Raw genomic sequence first — 21,227 nt, 5'->3', positions numbered from 1 at the left:
AAATAAAAAGAATAAAAATCAAAACTATATTTTGATAGGTTGATTAACAATTGGCCACATCATAATCTCATAGGATATTCGAGTTGCCCCAAAATTGGCTCTCAAAAACTTGTGGTAGGCCTAAGTTGGGTATCAACACAGCAATCAGAGTGATACTCTCGGATGAACTTGCGTCAATGGGTTTCATTTCAGGCCTAGTTGCAGGCAGCTCCTCTGGCTTACTTAGACCAATGGTGAATAGTAAGGCCCCCAACCCAAGAAGGGCATGCGTAAAAAGAATTGCAATTGGCACCGGCAATTGATATTGCATATGACTTATTAAAATACATGAAGGAAATGAAGCACAGCAGCACATGTTGCGAATTGGCTTTTTACATTTGCAATCTATTATACAAACACGACCATTAAAGGCCGCGACATCCAAACCTCAATCAAAAGACTAGTAATTATAGCTTCATTTGAAAGAAGCACAAGAATAACCAGTGCAAAGGGCGCCGGTGCTGCTGTAAGGGAACAGAGCAACCGGTCGACTCGGTGGCAACTCCGGGATTGGTCTCTCCATGCAAAGAAACTGCACCACTTGCTCCATACAAGGCCTCCCTTTGGTCACATTCAGTGTGCATAGCAACCCAATTTGCGTAACTCTAATTGCTTGCTCCAAGTTTATCACTGTGCCCATCCTCTTATCCACTACCCTCGCCATTTCATCTATCTCGTGCATTCTCCATGCAAAGTCCAGCAAGTCCCTCTCCTCCAATTGCCCCAACTCTGCCTCCAGTCTCTGCCTCCCACCAACCACTTCCAACACAAACAACCCAAATTCAAACACATCCGCGCTTTGGCTCACTGCTGACTCGAACCTTTTTGATTCTGCACCACATAGCACAAACCCAAAGTCCCCAAGGACTGCGCGGAAACTAATATCAAGAAAGACGCTAGTTGTTTTCAAGTTCTTGTGGGATAATTGATTGGAGTGCAAGAAACTGAGGGCCTCAGCCACATCTTTCACAACCTTGAACCGCCGAGTCCACGGAAGAACACCCACCCCAAATAGCCATTTGTCAAGGCTCCCATTGGGGAAAAACTCATACACAACCATGGTTTCTTTCTGATCTTGACACCACCCTCGGATCGGAACCAAATTTGGATGCCTAACTCGGCTAATGCCCTTTATTTCCTTCAAAAACCTTCGCCTATCAAATCCTTGAGAGTACAAAAACTGAAAAGAAAACCGCTTCACAGCCACTTGACATCCATTCAAAAGCTTTCCTCTATAGTACACACCTCTCGAGCCGCTACCCAGAAATTCATACTCGCTGAAGGATAGAGTAGCCAAGGAAAGCTCGGAGATTGTGAAGCAGCGGGGCTTGTTGGGGGGCCTTGGTCTCTGCTTCTTCTCCGGCAGCACAATGGAAGTCTCTGATATTTCTGTACTTTTGCGCCCGCTGTTGTAGTATAGGCTAAGCACAACAGCCAGAACCAAAACCAGCACAGCAACAAAGATTAAGAATGTGCCTGGAGGCTCAGCGCTCGTGGTACCTGCTCTGCCATGTACAATGATGTTACTCTGGCATGTTTCCACTGAAGGCATCCAAAGAAAAGCTCGGCTAGTGGAGCTGAAATTCCAAGAGAGGACGCTGTGGATTTGGGTATGGTTGCCAGTGGAAGCTGAGAATCCGACGAACATGTACTCGTTGAGAAAGGGTGAGAGATCAAGAGGGCCAGAGAAAATCGGCTTTGATGGAGGACTGTCCTTGCTGCCGCCGTCTGATCCTAAATGAATTTCCATCCAACGGCGTGAGCCGTCGTAGCCAATCCAAGCTCGGTGGACTGAACCATCGTCGAGAAAGATACCAACATCGGAAGCGTTGATTGTTTTGGTGGAGACTATCGTGCCGAGGTTGATTCCTACATGGTTGTCATTGGGGTCTCCGAACTCAGGATTGAGACGCGTGTCGAACTCGACTGCTATTGCCTTGTAATCATCCTGACAAGCGTCGTTGAGCATGCCCAGCCACGGGCCAGGCCTGCCAATGGTGAACTCGTCAGGGACAATGATGAAGGTGAGGCCACTGCCACCATGATCAGAAGAATTAGCACTGAAATTGGAAGAAGAAGCGTTGTGGAATTGAAAAGAGAAGGTTGTTTGGAAAGAAGCAGGGGACTGGGTGTGAGGGTCAAGGAGACGGATGGGAGAAGAGTAGAGGGCTCTGCCTGCTTGGTGTCTGAGATGATCAATATCATTGCCGTTGCCGTGGGGTGGATCATGATCATCAGGGATTTGGATGGCTGATGATGCGGAGAACTTGGCACTGCCAAGAAGCTTTACATCTTCTAAAACTCGGGGGTTTTTGGAGAAGCTGAAATCTGGGAAAGAGAGATGCTTGGTGACGTTAACCAGTGGTCCATGTATACGGTGCTTGTTGTCACTACCTGAATGAACTGTAACTGTGTGTTCCATAAACACCAAGCATATGAACCAGATGAAGCCATAGTTGTGGTTGCAGCAACCCATTCATATATTTTGAAGATTTGAAATGCTTTGATAATGGAAGGAGGTGGGGTGGGGGTTCCTATAAAGAAACAAGATTTGGAGGGCTACAGAAACTACTTGTACCAGTTGGGATAAATACGTATTGACATTGGACAAGTAGTTCTGTAGCTTTGTTTGATTAAAATCTGCAATTAGTTAGTTATGATTGAGAATCAAGTCGACAATAGAAAGAAATAGTGGCCACATATAAAGGTAAGATAGGAAAGCAGGCAAGTTAGAGATAATTTTTTGATTACAACATCCTGAACTGAAGCTGAAGAAGAGGAATGATGAATCATTTGTTACCAATCATATTATTATTGTATGACATATTCTGAGTCTCTCATCATAGTCATGCAACAAGTCATGGACGATGGAGATGGGTTTTGGGTCCATGCCATGTCCCTATACACTCTTTTTTCTCTCCCACTGAGTCTTCATTGGACCACCAGTTTGTGTTTTTTTCTTCTTTTTCCTTGGCTCTTGTTGGGCTGTTGTCGACCACCAGACCATATCAACAGGATTATATCAAACTCAGATATTCAATTCTTACCGGCAAGGTATCATGTGTATTATCAATGATTCGACCCTTCAATAAAACACGCTCAAATACCAAAAACATGAACATGAAGAAAGAATGTCATTCTAGATAGGGATGAAAAATGGAAGCCCAATATCGATCTAGGGTAGATCAATTTTTTGTGTTTCTTGTTGCCCCGTTCCACTTCCTCCTTTTCCCTTCTTAACCTGTTATACTTGTTCTAAATCTGTGTTAAATATGTAAACTATACAAGTATTATAATCGTGAATCGCAAAACCGAGCATCGAGACATCACATAACCAAGCGGTGGGCACAAAATTTGTTCCCCCATATATATAAGGTCTAACAGAAAATCAAAAATCTAATGAAAAATTACTTTTAACACAAAATTATCGATCAGACGTCAAACAAGCTTATAAATGATGCCAACTCCAACAAAAGGATAACTTCAGTTCCATGAGGAAATTAAACTACGTTCGGAAAATAAAACAAAACAGACACAGCTCATTCCTCTTCAAGGATGGTTCCCTTCTCGCTAACATAGATACCATCAAGAAACTTCCTGATATCCTTGTTCTTCACATGGCATTTCTGTCAAAAGATCAAATAAACAAAATTAAGGCTTCAGCATATGCAACTGCCATGTTAAAAGCAACAACAATAATACAAGTGTCTCCGAGCATTTGTAGAGAAAGAGAGAAATTGATATGAGTCATACATAGAGAGAGAGAGAGAGAGAGAGAGAGAGAGAGAGAGATAAGAAAATATAGACCTGGTTGATCAGAGCACATGACCGAGAAACAAGCTCAATATCATTTCCGTCTAATATCAGCTCATCCTTCACCTTTTCAGATCGGAGGATAGAAACCCCATCAAGCATATCCACCTTTCTCACCTGATTGAGCAAACACATAGTTCATCAAGACCCACACACTAGAAATCTTTGTTAGTTAGATTAAACAAAATTGTGCCATATCAAAATCAGTTATTGGCTCACAGGACAAAACATGTTAACCTAACCAATGACTCATTCGTTAGCAATTCATAACTGCAAACAGCACAACATTCTAATTTCTCATCATAACCATGCCATTCAGGTTTCTGAGCTCAAGCAAGAGCTTGAACACAGGCCTTTTTCACATGCCCATATATTTGCATGAAATCATTTCCAATACCTAATTGCATTTTATGAGATCAAAAGCTACACAGATTCCAGATAAAAAGAAATGGTATCATCTTTCTTGAACATAAAAATTAGAGCATATGGGACATATGATAAACACAGAAAATAAAGTGATTATACGGAGGACAAATCTTGACCCAAAAAAAGGAGGACAAATGACTATTCTATTTGAAAATATTTCTTCCACAATAATAGTCCACATGCTAATGAAATCTGTTTCTCTTACAAAACTAGAACATAACTGACAACGTTTAACAGCATATGTCAGTAAGGTCCAAAATACCTAAAGACTAAGCACAGACATGTATTCGGGCTAACCAGATAACCATAGACTACAAGCATGCTTTCACTAAATTCAAACGGAAAGTTTAAGAAATTCCAAAACATCAGTACAAAAGGATTAACAAATCTCATCAGTACAAAAGAAACAGTTGTAAGAATCTATCAAACAAACAAAAACACCAAAATGCACAAGAAACATTTATCACAAATGACCCAGATACAAAAAACACAAAACAAAACAAAGCAAAGCCAGCTAAAATCTGGGAAAACGGTACCTTCTTTTCACCCAAAAAGTTACGGATCTCGATCGACTTGGCTGCGTTAGTGATGGAAGCATTGATGGGAAAATGGGCATATACAAAACGCATCTTGTAGCGGTAGCCCTTGGTGACACCAGTGATGAGATTCTCAACATGGGAGAGGGCAGTGCGAATGGCTGCGCTGGTTTTGCGTGAGCCAAACCAGGCATCGATCTTGAGCTTTCGCTTGCCGGTTTCCTCATCCTTGATGAGCTGAAAGTCCAAGTTCAAATGCTTGAAGTTACGAACAAGCTTGCCCCGAGGACCTTCGACCTCTATGATCTTGGCATGGACCTTGATTTTGACCCCATCTGGGATGTCCATGGTCTCGGACGACAGAATGGTCTTCATCTCCGCTACCTCTCTTTCTCTCTCTCAGCGGCTCTGGTGCGTAAATGAATGATTTGGGAGAGACAGCAAACCCTAATGTGTTATGTATGCTTTATATAATACGATTCGATGTTAAACCCTAAAACCCAATTTATAAAGGCCGGGCCGTTCGTAGCCGAAAGAATGGAGCCCAATATAAATCTGGGCTTGATCAGACGTAGGAAAATGAAAATGTTTCTTGGGCTTCGAGTGGAAAAGTCATAGCCTGTTTTTATCGCAAATGATCCGAGGTTCACAAAATTATCATATTTCGTCCTTAAACTTTTGTTGTGACATTAGAAGTCCTTAACATTACCCTCTCCCTCTTATTCTTAATTTTAACCTAATTGTTATGAATGTGTAAGAAGCTTGAGACAACAAAAGTGAGTTACATATCGTATCAAATCAGATCATGGGTGGGTACCAATCATTTTATGATGAGAGAATTTCAACCATTTGATAACAATTCAACTTCAACCCTATATTATCTTGGAGAGAGGGAGAGTAGAGGGGGAGAGAACAACTAGAAGGTGGGGTTGGGGTGAGTTAAGAGTGGGGATGGGGTGGCCAAGTCAAAGAGTCCGCCTTTTACACACAAATTAGGCTCCCCTCATTAATTTAGAGAAATTTTATATTCAAAAATAATAATAATGCATTGTTAATTCGAATCATATAACCAATTAAAAAGATTAATAAGAGTCCATAATAATCCCTTGACACCTCTATATTGAATTTGAAGTGATCGTGAAAAGTTGGTGGGGGAGTTTGTTTGAACCTCCAACATGGGTTTGTTTCAAATTCCTTCCCCACGTTGATCTAAAAAACAATCAGAGTTTCTAATGGCTGAGATTAATTGCACATATTTGGTCAAATAAGGAGAAAACAAATGCAGAGGAATAGAGATAATTTGGGTAGTAGAGTACCATGAAATTGCCAGGTATCATATTTATTCATTAATTAAGATTTGATTTTGTTTTTTCACTAAATACATAAAGAGTTTTTTCAACTACTACTTAGTTACGTGACGATGTTAAAAGCAAACCAGGTACAAAGATGATGATCAAAAGTTCAAAACAGATCTCTTATCTTTCGTGGTTGTTTATAGCAAGCAACACACAGTTTCAGAGGAAGTCAGTTTGGTGAAAGGCGCCGCACAGAGTTTGAGTCTTGAGATATGAAAGGGCAGGGCAGTGAGCAGAGGCAAAGGCAGGGCCAGAAATAATAGAGAGAGAGTAGTGGCATGGCAGTGAGGCAGAATAGTGGCTGACACAGATAGGTTCCTAACGACGAATATATGGCATCTGTAGCCATCTGTGCCCCATTGGATTTTCTATTTCTAATGCGCAGTTGCATTCATTTCTCTTATTCCTCTCTTTGGCTCTAGGTGTTTTCGGAATCATAACATACTACAAATTAATTAGACATCCCACTGCAGTTCGAGAGAGAGAGAGAGAGAGAGAGATGGATATGGGTTTGTTGAAAAAATGGTTTAAGTGGTCAGAGTTGGTGCTGGCCATGTTGATGGTGCAGATATTTGTAACTGGGATGCAATTGCTTTCCAAAGTGATATTGAGTGAGGGAACCTTCATTTTTGCACTCATGGCCTACCGTCATATCGTTGCTGCCATTTGTGTTGCTCCTTTTGCCTTCTTTTTCGAAAGGTTTAATATTCTTTGCTTCACATTCTTCTCGTGATGTTTTCTCATCTTTTCCATGTTTTAACTGTTTTCTTTTTTGGTGGCATTGTTGCAGCAGTGTTAGACAAATCAAGTTGGGTTGGTCAGTTTGGTTCTGGCTCTTTGTCAATGCCTTAACAGGGTAAGCCGTGTTTGGTTTGGTTGGTTTCGCATCATGTTTGACATATTTTGCTATCTCGATGCCCTTTAAAGATTATTGCAAATCTAATCTGCTTTTCATGCATTTTGTTTTCTACTTTTATACGAAGTGGCATTTTAAATATATAGAAAATAATAAAAATGCAGGATCACATCTGCGATGGGATTGTTTTACTATGGCCTCCGAGACACCACGCCTACATATGCTACAAACTTCCTCAACTTAATTCCGATAGCAACGTTTGTGCTCTCCATCATCACTCGGTAAGCTTTTCTGAGGCACCCCTCAACTGAAGCTTTGCATGTGTGTATATATATAGAGAAAATGTTGTTAGAAGTTTCTTTTGCTTCTGTTTTGAATTGTTGCTTGCAGCATAGATAAATTGAACCTGCAAACCAGAGCAGGCAAAGTCAAGACTTTGGGGGTAATTGTATGCGTTGGGGGTACCCTCACTGCTAGCCTTTACAAGGGAAAGGCATTTTATATGCGCCAGCACAGCAATCACTCTCATATCACTGTCAACACAACTTATGCTCACTGGACACGTGGCACTATCATGTTGGCCGGTAGCTGCCTGTCCTGTTCTACATGGTTCATAGTGCAAGTATGTAATTCTTTTTTGCAAACCATTTGATTAAGCAGGAAATGTAGCCTGCCATGGTCTAGGATATGGTTTCTGTAACTGATGCTGGTAAACGTTCTTCTTGTTTCTCATGAACAGACTAAATTGCTCAAAATATTTCCACTCAAATATTGGGCAACAATGTTAACGTGCATTATGGCAACCCTGCAATCAACAGTCATAGGCCTATTTTTAGACAGACGGGCGGCTTCGTGGAGGTTAGGGTGGAATTTGCAGCTAGTTACGATAATTTATTCGGTAAGCTTAATTACAGACCATCAAGCACTACTTCTTCCTTGATGTGTAAATTTTAACTGATATCCAGTGGTCAAGACTGAAAAGGTTTGTTTTTTCTTTGAACTCTAGGATAAATTATGTGCAAGCTACTGAATGAATTGATTGTAATTGTTGTATAGGGAGCGCTAACCACAGCTGCAACGTTCTGCTTAATTTCATGGGCCATCTCAGTCCAAGGACCTCTCTATCCTCCCATGTTCAACCCATTGTCTCTCATTTTTGTTGCCTTATCATCAGCTCTCATACTTGGCGAAGAGATCAGAATCGGAACGTACGAGTTTTATACTTTGCTAAGTATTTACTGTATGTATATTTCTTACATTATGCTGCAAATATCAATCCAAACTTAATTATTTACTTTGCTTGGACTCAAATTTCTGCAGTTTGCTGGGCATGATTCTGATCATGTTTGGATTGTACTCCTTCTTGTGGGGTAAAAGAAAGGAAATGAAAAGCCCAGATTTGCCAAAATCAGAAGCTCCGGGAGTAGGGAAAACAAATGGTGAGCTGCCCGCAGCCACAGGGTTGCAACTGTCACCCTTGTGCTGATTGCACTGCTAATGTTGAAGATTGTTGTGAGGAAAGCCATTTCCCAGAAAAAGTTCACATCACAGTAAGCAAAGAACTAGTTCTAAACAAAGTTGAAGGCTTTTTTTTTTTTTTTTTTTTTTCAATCATTATGTACTTCAAAGGTTGTTCAGACTGTATCTTGCTTTCAGAAAACAAATTTAATTAGAACATAAACTGAGAAAAGCTTCCCTAACAATTTCATGAACCTCTGGTGGGTTAAGAGCAACATAACAGTAAACTAACTCTTCCATATCATTCCAATCACAAACACCCTCGTACCGGATCATCTCTAGTATTGATTCCCTCATATCAAAAATTGGGTCTGTGCTGTACTTGACCAAGCATGTACTACCTGCAAAAACACCACAAACATCATCAGGCAAGCTGGCTGAGAGGCTGAGTCTGTTTCTCCACCTCTGCTTCTCTTTCTTTTCTCTCTTCTTGTTATGTTCCTCGGTGACATCCATGGCTCCTGCCTGCAAAACACAACACAATGCTTGGCATGAAGAAATTAAGTAGCTAGCTTGAATTTGTAGTAGCATTATTCAGCCATTGAAAGACATGAATGCATGCGAGCCTGCTTCTTGTGAATATAGGCGGGTGCCAAAGGAAAATTCATGTGAAGAATTTAAAAGCACACACAGTGTCAGTGAGTGAGTCATTAATGGGTCGGATCAGAGATTTAACGTTGTCCAAATTGCATGGGCTTCGACCCGCCATCATACTAGCCCAAGCTTCCGCTTACTTTCGCAAAACTTTTTTAGTTTTTATCATACATCAAAATGTGACTCATTCTCAACTTTCTGCCGCCAACCCATTTGTTTTGTTGCGATGAGTCTCTAAATGTCGCACACCTGACGCCATGGCCAAAAGCTGATGGCAACTTGCACGCCTAGTTAAACCAACCCCTCATGGGTCCGTGGGGGCAATGGGGCATGGCGGGAAAGGTCCTTTCTCTGTCCGTGGGGTTCTTTCACGCCAGTTAAGCAAGATACAGTCTGTCGACTTTGAAGTACATAATGATTGAAAAAAAAAAAAAGCCTTTGACTTTGTTTGCCAATTTTGTTTAGAACTAGTTCTCTGCTTACTGTAAAGTGAACTTTATCTGGGAAATGGCTTTTCTCACAACCATCTTACAGTTGCAACCCTGTGGCTGCGGGCAGCTCCCCATTTGTTTTTGCTACTCCCGGAGCTTCTGATTTTAGCAAATCTGGGATTTTCATTTCCTTTCTTTTACCCCACAAGGAGTGGAGTACAATCCAAACATGATTATAATAAAAAATTGCCCAGCAAACTGCAGAAATTCGAGTCCAGGCAAAATAATTAATTAATTTTGGATTGATATTTGCAGCATAATGTAAGAAATATACATACAGTAAATACTTAGCAAAGTATAAAACTCGCACCTTCCGATTCTGATCTCTTCGCCAAGTATGAGAGCTGATGATAAGGCAACAAAAATGAGAGACAATGGGTTGAACATGGGAGGACAGAGAGGTCCTTGGACTGAGATGTGTTGGCGAGTCCTTACTATTTTAGGATTTTGGTTCCTTATTATGTTAGGATTTTGATTACTTACTCTCATAGATCCATGGGGTCAATGGGGCATGGCATCTGTAGAAATGTCTTCATCCATCCATCTCCGAAACTGATAGGTCCTTTCTCTGTCCTCACTCTCTCATCTCACGTATCCAATCCGATTGTTTATGCTTCACATTTGGAATTATACGTCTGACTTTGCACAATATAATTGAATACAGATAATTTTCATTCCAAAGCCAAACATGCCACTCTCATCCATCACTGACGTGTAGTGATGAATAGTTATGCCTCCCACTCCATGTCCATATGTGAACAAATAATTAATCATACATTTCTCAACTTCCTTTTGGGCCACCACCTACATTTGGCGATTATAAGTCAGAACTTTGGGAATTAACAACCATCATTTATAGTCGATCTTTCAAAAGATATTTTACTAGGATTATGTCGAGGACATATGAAAATTAAATACTCTGTTCACTTTCTAGAATCTAGAGTGTAAAACACACGCTAGATAAGGCCGAATCGAAGTTGTTTTTATTCATCCACGACCACGACAACATTTGATTTGAGATAGATAAATGAGACAACAAAAGATCAGAGTCTCTCTAAATGATGCGTTTATTCTGTAAGGCGTGGCCAAGATTGAATGCTTGCAGCATCTAATTCAATAGTTTTGCACAATGCTAGGAGGACCAAGCGGGAAAAAGAGAATGAAAAACTGAAAGTACCCTTTTTCGATTCGATATTGCTATATTCATGGTAAACGTTAACTCAGGCACATTATTTGTGCTTGGATCTTATCACCCTACCACACCCATTTTATTTAGAAAAATCCCGATTTAGGCATATGAATAACAAGGCGTGTGCATATTACACGCCTTGAATGCACGTTGGTGATTATAGCTGCCGGCCGGTTGATAGTAAATCACAGTTTCTAACTTATTATTAATAAACGATGTCTGTAATGAGTTGGATTAACAATCCGATTCCTAATCATTTATGCGCTCATGGCATCAAGCACGGTTTTGTAGTAATAATTAGCCAGTACAAATCCTCAATCCATATCCAAAAGCTTTCCTCCTCCTCATCATCAACACCCTTTCTTTTCCAACTGTCGGCTGAGGGAGAGGATGAAAATTATGTGGACCCCCCTATTGTCAACCTTGCCTTGCCTACGTAATTACCGAGATATTCGACCTTTTATTCTCCCTGTTTTAATAATAATAAAGGTGATTTAAAAAGGACAGTCGCAAAATTTACAATAAGAAAAGGAACTTATTTTAAAATAAAGAAATAAACATTTTTTTTAGGGGTAACAATGAAGAAAGAAACTTGAAATGTGAAAAGAGCGCAAGAGGCAGAAGAGGCCGCGTTGGTTATAGGCAAAGAAGGAACCTTTGGCAAGTCTTGGGGAAGAAGACTCAAATTGCAAAACGCGAATAATGCGCCCAAGATTTAGTATTTCTGGGGGTGCCCTAGGAAATATGCCATTTGCCCCATTTGCAAATTGCAACTTCTATACATAGAGAAGAGAGGAGAGAGTTATGGCCATGGCCGTGTAAGACTCTAAATATTATTCAAAACACGTTCTACATAACTGTCGTTTTGACAAAGACAACAAAAATGAGGTTGGCCTTTCACAACACAACCCACAACCCACAACAAGTTGAAGAAGGTGGTTGTGGCGGTGGTCTTTCTTCGTATTCTTCTCTTTGAGAGGTCGAGGATCACTCCCCACTGCCGGTATTTCTGTTAACTTTCCCTTTTCTCCCCCAAAACAACGTCGTCCCCAATATTTTATTTTCTCCTTTCTCTTTCGAATGCAATCGGGTCAGAATCCGTCTAAGAAAAAGCAGTTTTTCTGTTGCATTGGACCACCAGACCATCATCATTCGGCTATCAGAGCCCATTGTTTTTTTGTTTTGTTTTCACCAGGCAGGCGAACTGTTTTGCATTTTAATATTCTGGGTGCTGGTGATATTGTTGTGTGCAAATATTATATATATATATATATATATATATAGATTTTAGTTGAAAGGTGGGTGCTTATTGGTGAGGAACAGACAAGACAGCATGACTAAAATGAAGAGCAGGGTATCACGAATTGGAAGCTATGCAATTGCATCTTCCAAAAGAGACGGCCACCATCAACAGCCTTGCATTACGTGCACCACTTTCAACATCCTCGCTCCAATCTACAAGCGCCTCAACCATGACGTACGTATGCTATTCATTCTTGTTCATTTCGCAACAATCATAAAGGTTTCATTTTTGAGTTTCATTGTAAAGCTTCGATATTTGATGCTGTGTTCTATCATTAGTTAATGGGTATTGTTGATTTTGCCTAAACCATTGTTCATTATTCATATATGTAAGTATATATAGTGAAAAGCTTCTTCCTTTTTGATTTTATAGTCCATAATTTCTGATGGGTAATCTTAATTTGGCCTCAAGCCTCATTTATTTTATGCCACGATAAAAAGTCTCCTCTTGCTTCTGTTTTAAAATCAATTTTTATAATGGGTAATCTCATTTTGAATTCTTTTTATTCATTTGTTATAAATTCAGGACCCTAATTGTCGAGAAAGTGATTACAGAGCGTATTGGCTGGCCAGGAATCAAAGGATATTGGATTGTTTGTTGGCGGAGAGATCTTCCATCATTTGTCTTCAGGTTTGCATTTTAAACTTATTAACGGATTAGGATACATTTTGTGATGGCGTAATGCTAATATGGTGCTTATTATCTCTGTCTTTGGTGCACGGATTGGCACAGGAGTTCTGGGTAGGAAATGAAGAGCTAGTGAATATTTATGAGAAGAGACTTGGTGATGCTGGTTATGTCAACTTTCAGCTAGCACGGACCAACAACCGTGGCGATGGTACTGACTTCTTCATTGTGAATATAAAGAAAAATCTCTTCTGTTTTTGGGTATTAAGGAAACTGTTCATCCTACCGCCCAGAAAATGAAAAAGGGAAAAGTTTCTGAGAAAACTGTCAAATGAAGAGATGGGGGTATGAAAGTACCACCTTTGATTTAGTTAGACAGAGAATTAATTACAACATATAACTTCTGATTCAGGGTGATCCTTAAGCTGACTCTTGTGTTCTCCAGTAGCCATTTAAGCTTTGTCAGAATTTCCTTCTTATGTCAGTCCTAAATAATTGTTTATGACTTGAATTTGAAGCACAGACACATTATACATCATGATTCATAAGGGTTTCTGCTGGTGTACAGGTTTGCTGACTGCGGTGCATAAGGACTACTTTAGAGTTGTAAACTATCAGGAGATTCTATTCAATGATTGCGGTGATCGTGTTGCTCAGTTGTTACATGTGGAATTAGCTACCCCAATTTCACAGTTTCGAAACAATGATATTAGGCAGGATATCCTCATTGTGAACACCCACTTGTTATTTCCTCATGACTCAAGTTTGTGTATAGTTCGATTGCATCAGGTAACTTCATTCTCTATTGCATAAACGTTTTGTTAGTTATTACCTATTACTAACCTAATGGTATTATCCTCTGACAACATCTTGTCTATTTCGAATCACAGGTCTACAGAATCTTACAATACGTAGAGTCTTATCAAAAAGAGAACAAGCTTAATCCCATGCCCATCATACTCTGCGGGTATTTCTAATGCCTTATTATTTCTGAGATTTTTTCCCAATTTTCAAATTAGATTCATTTGTAACCTTTTGTTGCAATCTATTCTTGCTTCAGTGACTGGAATGGAAGCAAACGTGGACATGTTTACAAGTTTCTTAGGTCCCAAGGGTTTGTATCTTCTTATGATACTGCTCATCATTACACTGATGCAGATGCACACAAGGTCAATATCTTCAACTTTACACCAATAGTTTTGTTTCCATATGGCTGTAACTCATGTCTTTCATGTTTTTCATACAGTGGGTTAGCCACCGAAACCACAGGGGAAACATATGTGGCGTTGATTTTATATGGCTTCTCAATCCTAATAGTTACCGCAAATTACTAAAAACAAGTTGGAGTGAGGCAGTATTTGGCATGTTCAAGGTCAGCAATACATATTACACCTTTTTTAGTTGCATTGCCTAAGACCTTTCTCAGATGTAGTTGCATGAAGTTATATACTTTCAAATGTTGTGTTCCTTTAAACCAACCTTTCTTTCGGTCTCTGATGGGAGAGAATTTTCGCATTTTCAGTATCTACTACGAAAAGCTTCCCTGACAGAAGATGATGCCTTTGCCTTTCTGAAGGCTGATAATCCTGGTGATTACATTACCTATTCAGGTTTCTGTGAAGCACTTCGACAGGTGTGATATCAATTGAAACAAATTTTTTTTTTCTCTCTCTCTCTTTTCACTCTTGTTCTGAACAGAATCTCTGCCTATTAGTAAATATGCCAACTGGTTCTTGTTATATTACGCAGCTTAATATGACTGGTCATTGCCATGGACTTAGCCTTGAAGAGACCAAGGACTTGTGGGTCCAAGCAGACATAGATGGAAATGGTATTCTTGATTACGCAGAATTTCAGGTAAATTATCTTCACCAACTATTTCTCATTACAATTACTCTTCTATACACCACCAAGATACTTGTAAAATTGCATGTAGACTTTAAGCACCACCATTAGCAGTGCGGGGAGTTTAAGCCTATATGTAGGAAAAGGCTTTTGCTTCCTGGTGCCAGTGGGCTTAGTTTGTTCACCTATGTGGGTTCTTCTGCGATTTGGTTCTAACAATTCAGCAATTTAAATCTATTTTGACACCATTAGACAGTTTCTTCGTCACATTTTGTAATGTTTATGTTACTACTATTGGCATTGCAGCAACGAATTTGGAATCCTACGGGATTAGAGCAGAGAGATGAAAGTGGTAATGACAGTGATAGTGGTTCCAAGGGAAATCAGGAACAAACAATTGGTTTCAGTGTAAAAATGCGGTTCTCTTCCCTCCTGAAGTGGAGAAAGGAACTTGGCCTGAAGACTACTCTCTATCCGATCATGCACGACTCACAGTGGTGTTCTCACCAATAAGAATGCCATGCTCTCAGATGATTCCCTGATCAACCTCAGGTGCAGCGGAGCTTTGGTTTAAGACTTGTACATAAAGAACCCAAAACCTGCAAAGTGGAAAAGGTCAGTGGCTGCCAGATCGTGGGGAATGGATGTAAAACCAGTTGTCTTCAGCAAAGAGAGTAAAAAGAACTTCGATTGTAAAGCCAGAGAGAGTAAAAAGACCGCTGATCGGGGTTCCTCGTTTCTTCCTGTGCCCGGGTTCGAACCTTCTCAATCTTCCATATACAAGTAGTTCCAACAAACACATTAGAACTGGCCCTTTGATCTGCAATTGATAAATTGAACTAGCATCTGCATTACACTCGGTTCTATATTGCCTTCCATTGTTGCCCATTGATGTGAAAAAGGAAGCTAAGAATAAGAAACAAAGAGTTGTGTAGCTGTGCATTTGCATATGTGTCTAGATAGTTGCATAGCAGTGCATATGCGTAGGCTTGCAGCGATCCCCCACTATTTGTAGCACGGTGAGATGAGATGTACCAAATTAGAGGGTTTTTGTACTTACGGTGCATTGAGCATCAATGTTAATACAATCATATCGCAACTGATTTCGCTATTCTGCAGCACGTTGACATATTATGACAGCAACAATAGTTTGTGACAGACTTTTATCTTCTGGTTTGGTTTCCTCAATATTATGATACTAGATACAAAAAACCACCAGATCTTTTGACTGTGTCCATTAATTCAGAAATTTTGAAAATAATATCCTTGTTTGGACTGTGATTCAGAAACCCATTACTTGTGATTAACAAAGGAGCATGCCGGAAGTTTTAAATCTTCTGCCAAGCCTGATGTGAATAAGTTTCTCTTTTTGTTCTTCTTGTATGATGCATCAAACTAGAAAGAAAAAAAAAGCACAAAGTTTGCAAAAGATGTAATAAGTGGAAGATGACCTCTCTCTTTGTTAGTTAAATGATAAGGATGATTCAAAAACCCCTTTGGCTTTCTAGCAGACCATATTAACATGGTATACTCCTATGTAAAAAGAGTTTAAGATTAGATTAAGGATAAAGGTCCTGCTACTTGTTGTCTCCCTTGTCAAATTTGAAATCACTTTCCACACCCATTCAAATTGCATTAATGCAATGCAACCCTGCCGAATGGAAAAGATTCTTTTTTCAAATCACTTTTCTTTGTGTTCACACTATTACCCATGATAGGATGAAAAGATGAATTTATGATACTATAAATAAATCACAAATTAAGCAAAAACTGTGGAATCATTTAGAATCCTAATTATAAAATGTTGGATTAATAAATTGTAATCTTTTGAAAAGTATAAAGTGAAAAAAAGACCACACTAGTTTAACATATCAGCAGCGTAACTAAATATTCCAAGCTTTTTCTCTTTTTCGTATACAGAATATGAATATCCCAAGTCTTAGGGTTTTCTTCTGGGTTTCCCACAAGCTTCCCAAATGTTATTCATTGTAAATATCGTGGAATTTGTTCTCTTTTTCTTCCGTGATATTTATATTTACTGTGACAAGCATAAATGAATGCCAATGGCGTCTCTTTATCATCAATAAAATCAATTTTAGACTCCATATTTCCATGCATGATGCTAGCTAGCCATCACTATGGTCACTTTGTTGCTATCAAACTATTTTTCTTTTAGTAGTGAGGGAAAATAGGATCCCCTCTCAATTTTTCATTTTTTGTGATTAAAAAACCACATTATTTTAAATCACAAAAAAACGCGCACACACACACAAACAACATCTTTTTGGCATTTATAGTTAAACATCTAACTTTTTTGAAAATATGAACTAAGAAAAAAAACCCGACTCGAGGAGGATGCCACCAACAATCCAAATACTACATTTGGAAAATAAGGAAAATGATTATCACACAACAATCTAATGTGTTATATTAAAAACATCGATTTTAATTAAGTAAATTATTTTTTAAAATATAAAATCCAAATTTACAGTCAAATAACATACCATTTTAAAGTAAATAATAAGAGCAATGCCCAAAAAAGAATAAACATACTCAAAATGTTATTTTCACACATTCTACAAGAACTATGTATATTACTATTTGTTTTGTTGATTAAAAATCCTCTACACTACATCATTTTCATAGACAAATCTTGTATATTAATGTTCTTTTCTTTTCCTTGGTGCTAAAGTTTCAGTTACATATCACTGTATCATACTCGTTCATCCTATCACATCAGTCTCTTTCTCCTTTACCAGGCCACCACATTCAAATTGTTTTTTCTTTTTGATAAGAACATTTCAAATTGCTAAAATACAAAAATAATATTAAGAAAATAATAACAATAATATATAGGAGGGTGTAATGTTCTTAGCAATTTCATATAATAATGAAACAAGCGGGACCAGGCTACCAGGTAAGCCACTTCTATTACGTGTCCGTATAGGATTGGCTTGCATGCACAACCCCGCCTCATTACCTTCGTCGCAACGCTTCCTTAATTTTCCATTATACCCTTACTGTCACGTGAAAACTACCGCTTCTACCCAAACGCGCTATCCTGTAGGACCTTTGATTCTGTGGGAACCATGGCATTCCCGAAATTACGAATAAAATGATGGCATTAAAATACCCCTACTCTTTGTGGGACGCGGTAAGTACGTGGAATTTAAACGCGAGTTGGTAGTCTGCTAGATATAAAACGAAGACTGAAGGACCAACTATCTGTGTTCTCTCTTTCAGCAGAGTCTCCCAACTTTCTTTACCTTCTCTCTGGTGAATGAAAAAGTATGGGCCACATCTAATCCCCTCTAAAAACCAACTCTTCAATTCGACTTCAAGAATCCTTCCGATTCCTAGGGTTCTCTTTTGGGTTCCTTGAAAAAACCTTGCTTTCCTACTGTTTCTCTCTCCCTCTCTCTATCTCTGTCTCTCCAGTCTCTGTGAATGTTGGTGGTGGATATGACAGTGCTCTCTACGAATACTCTGCCACTAGGGTTCAGATTTAGGCCTACGGATGAGGAGCTTATTGATTATTATTTGCGCTCCAAAATCAATGGCAATCATAAGCAAGTCACTGTTATTCGTGAAATTGATGTTTGCAAATGGGAGCCGTGGGATTTGCCTGGTATTTTTCTCTCTCTCATTACTTTTTCTGTTTATGGGTTTTGATTGAATGTAGTAAAAAATGGTTAGGACTTCCCTTATGATTAAAGCCTTATAGTAGAAAACGATCCATTTATGGCTTATTTAGTTGTCATATTCACGATTCACTTTCCCTTCACTTGTAATTAGGCAGGGATTTTGTTTAATTTTTGAAACTTGGGTAAATTTATAAACTTTTGGTAGCAACTACTTGATTTTCTCACCAATTATCTATCTTTGGATCTTAAATTTGGAATTTTTTCGCTCAATTTTAAGTTTATGTTGTGCTGCAGATTTATCAGTGATACGGACAACGGATCCAGAGTGGTTCTTCTTCTGTCCACAGGACAGAAAGTACCCAAATGGGCACAGGTTGAACAGGGCTACAGGTAGAGGGTACTGGAAGGCCACTGGCAAAGATCGTCAAATCAAGTCAGCAACAATCTTGATTGGAATGAAAAAGACCCTGGTCTTCCATACTGGTCGTGCTCCTAAGGGTAAGAGGACCAATTGGGTTATGCACGAATACCGCACAACACAAAAGGAGCTTGATGGCACTAATCCTGGCCAGGTTGGATTTTTCTTCAACTCCTGTTTTGCTTCTAAGTTTTCTGATTATTTTGTTTATGACATTTAATTGATCTTGGCTTCTCCAGTAATTGTTTTACTCTTTATTTATTTTGTTTCTATGACCATATTTTGTTTCCAAAATCGTTAATGTTAAGTGTAAATTGTATAATTTAGTAAGGGAGGAATTGGTGATTCAGGCGATGAAGGGAGGAATTGTTTGATGGTTTGGATGTCATATCATAATTGATGGAGCCTGCAGATAAATTACTGGAATGGGGCAACCAAAAAAGAACAAATAAGGTCATCTATAGACAAAACATGTAAATTTGTTAGTGATTAGCGAACCCCAATTATGAAGTATTAAGAAGCAATTCGAAAATCTCAATCTTTATTTGAGTCTCTTTGCATGGAAATACGTACAGTTTTTTAAAGAAAGTTCTTTAATTGTTTGCATGTGTGGTTGTATATTGCACTTTTGTAGATATCCAACACACATATGCACATATCACTGGCCTGTAATTTAAAATTACTAAAATTTCAAGTATTAAATCAGATGACCGTGTTTGTTGCTAATGTCCATGTTGTATTATGCAGAATCCCTTTGTTCTTTGTCGTCTGTTTAAAAAACAAGATGAGACTATCGAAGATTCAAACTTAGCTGAAGTTGAACCTACAGTTTCATCCCCTACTGCTGCCATATCTTCTCCTCAAGACACGCAGTCTGATCATGCACTGGGTCCAGCATCACCATCATTTGAGAGAAATGAAAAGCCGACTAAAGTAGAATGTACCACTGCTGATTGTTCAAATGGGATGGAACCAGACACTCTACAACCTATTGAGTGCCCTAGCAACAGCTATAATGGTTATGATGCAGAAGATCAACTGAATGTGCCGCTGGAGGAATTAGACATATTTTATGATCCCCCGCAACAGCCACTTTTTTCCCCACTGCACTCGCAGATGCAAACGGAGCTCTATTACTATGGCAGCAATAACTTCAACAACGGTCATCAGGGGGTGAAGTTTCAATACGGCACCAATGATCAAGATGCAGATATTTCTGAATTCTTGAGCTCAATTTTTAATAGTTCAGGGGAGCACAGTGATGTAGATGCAAAAGTGGCAGTACCAGTGAGTGGAAACTTTCATGCTACTTAAATTTTAATCAAAATCGTCTTTTCAAGTTTTGCCTCCAAACTTGCGGTCGTAAATATCTGCAGCACTATACTAAAATAGTTGATTTCGGTGTCATGCGCTTTTAAATAGTTGTATCTAGAAAATTAAATTTCCATTGATCTCATTTCATACAGTGCGAGACAGAGTTTCAAAATCCTGTTCAGTCTGAGGGGAATATTGACAGAAAGGGTCCAGTGCAGAATGAGTCAACTCGAATAGATTGTGGTAAGTATTTTCTGATATGAACATTTTTGAGTTTCGGAGATACGTGCTTTACTAGATGAATGTTATTAACAGAATGGTTTTGACATTTGGTTTTGATGCAGACCAATCCTCAATGTTCCGGGTAACAAGCAATCATTCAAATGTGTTTCTTAGTGGAGACGCTGGGAATGGAATCAGGCTTCGGGCTCGCAAAACACAAAATCTAACTAGCACCGAGAACTTTGCGAGGCAGGGTGATGCACCAAGAAGACTACGGCTTCAGCGTAAAGTACTCTACTGCAGCAATTTGTCTAAAGATTGGAACTGTAGACCAGAAGACCAAGAAACAAAACCAATGGCTGTGGAGGTGAGAAGTTTGTGAAGCCCAAATAATGTCAAAGTCTGATGAGATTTGTTCAGGGATTGGTAATCCTTTTAACGCTGTTTGCAGGAGATAAGAGATACTGAAGAGAAAGCTGTTGATGCTGCTGTTAGTGATGCTGTTGATGCTGCTACTGATCCACCAAAAAAAGAAACCATGTCCACAAGACCAAACTTCACCCCAGAGGGCAGCATTCTGACAGGCGAAAGGGTCCCTAATGTGATCTTGCAGGCCTCTCCTGCTGGTCATTCTATGTGGTCATTTGCCTTTCTGTTTAGGGTAGTTGTTGTGGTTGCATTCTTGTTCATAATGTTGCTAGCGTATGGGGATTTCATAAGTTTTGATGCTGCTGGAAGCCCTTTTACCGCGCGTATGGCCTGAGCCCCATTTTTGAGGAAGGGGCTTGTTTTGTGAGGCTCACAGAATAGATCATTGATTTGTTAGGTCTGTTGATATTTATTTTTTACGTGCTTATTTTAGTATAACTCAGACCGAGTTCTCGTGTGTTTATGTACAGCAGCTAACAATTTGAGGGTATTTTTCTTCCATAAATAAAATTATGAACTTTAGTTAAGCTGCACGGATTTATTAGAAATTGTTCGCTTCCCGCGCTGTATATACTGGTTGCCCTTTATGCAATTAACAACACCAGTCT

General features: G+C 39.2%; 5 protein-coding genes across 6 annotated transcripts; 3 read left to right on the top strand and 2 right to left on the bottom strand.

Moving 5' to 3' along the window:
• Positions 1–270: 270 nt before the first annotated feature.
• LOC103333752 (L-type lectin-domain containing receptor kinase VIII.2-like) lies at positions 271–2,817 on the bottom strand. Its single transcript, XM_016794609.2, has one exon. The coding sequence runs from the start codon at positions 2,513–2,515 to the stop codon at positions 455–457; it is 2,061 nt and encodes a 686-aa protein (XP_016650095.2). The 5' UTR covers positions 2,516–2,817; the 3' UTR covers positions 271–454.
• A 619-nt stretch (positions 2,818–3,436) lies between these two features.
• LOC103333548 (large ribosomal subunit protein uL6z/uL6y) lies at positions 3,437–5,264 on the bottom strand. Its single transcript, XM_008236400.2, has 3 exons — positions 4,815–5,264; positions 3,847–3,969; positions 3,437–3,665 (listed from the first exon to the last, which is right to left on the bottom strand). The coding sequence occupies exons 1-3, from the start codon at positions 5,187–5,189 to the stop codon at positions 3,579–3,581; spliced, it is 585 nt and encodes a 194-aa protein (XP_008234622.1). The 5' UTR covers positions 5,190–5,264; the 3' UTR covers positions 3,437–3,578.
• A 1,058-nt stretch (positions 5,265–6,322) lies between these two features.
• Positions 6,323–8,630, top strand: LOC107881224 (WAT1-related protein At5g64700-like). 2 transcript variants are annotated; one of them, XM_016794527.2, is made up of 7 exons: positions 6,323–6,868; positions 6,963–7,025; positions 7,190–7,306; positions 7,416–7,647; positions 7,765–7,923; positions 8,082–8,233; positions 8,346–8,630. In XM_016794527.2, the coding sequence occupies exons 1-7, from the start codon at positions 6,669–6,671 to the stop codon at positions 8,509–8,511; spliced, it is 1,089 nt and encodes a 362-aa protein (XP_016650013.2). In that variant the 5' UTR covers positions 6,323–6,668; the 3' UTR covers positions 8,512–8,630. The 2 variants fall into 2 exon arrangements, with proteins under 2 accessions (XP_016650013.2, XP_088908631.1); XM_089052505.1 differs by having other exon boundaries at positions 6,960–7,025.
• Positions 8,631–11,403: 2,773 nt separating this feature from the next.
• Positions 11,404–15,703, top strand: LOC103333549 (Calcium-binding endonuclease/exonuclease/phosphatase family). Its single transcript, XM_008236401.3, is given in 11 exon segments — positions 11,404–12,294; positions 12,646–12,750; positions 12,853–12,958; positions 13,316–13,536; positions 13,638–13,714; positions 13,808–13,916; positions 13,994–14,119; positions 14,270–14,380; positions 14,497–14,604; positions 14,899–14,998; positions 15,001–15,703. Coding segments are annotated over 11 exon segments (1,341 nt in total). The 5' UTR covers positions 11,404–12,150; the 3' UTR covers positions 15,135–15,703.
• Positions 15,704–17,786: 2,083 nt separating this feature from the next.
• TIP (TCV-interacting protein) lies at positions 17,787–21,146 on the top strand. The gene is given in 7 exon segments (XM_008236402.2): positions 17,787–18,220; positions 18,531–18,808; positions 19,402–19,941; positions 20,121–20,211; positions 20,313–20,557; positions 20,642–20,882; positions 20,885–21,146. Coding segments are annotated over 7 exon segments (1,608 nt in total). The 5' UTR covers positions 17,787–18,039; the 3' UTR covers positions 20,917–21,146.
• Positions 21,147–21,227: the final 81 nt, after the last annotated feature.

This window comes from Prunus mume, linkage group LG5 (genome assembly GCF_029339155.1).
Source record: "Prunus mume cultivar Tortuosa linkage group LG5, ASM2933915v1, whole genome shotgun sequence".
Lineage (NCBI taxonomy): Eukaryota > Viridiplantae > Streptophyta > Magnoliopsida > Rosales > Rosaceae > Prunus > Prunus mume.
This window is presented reverse-complemented; position numbering and strand designations above follow the sequence as displayed.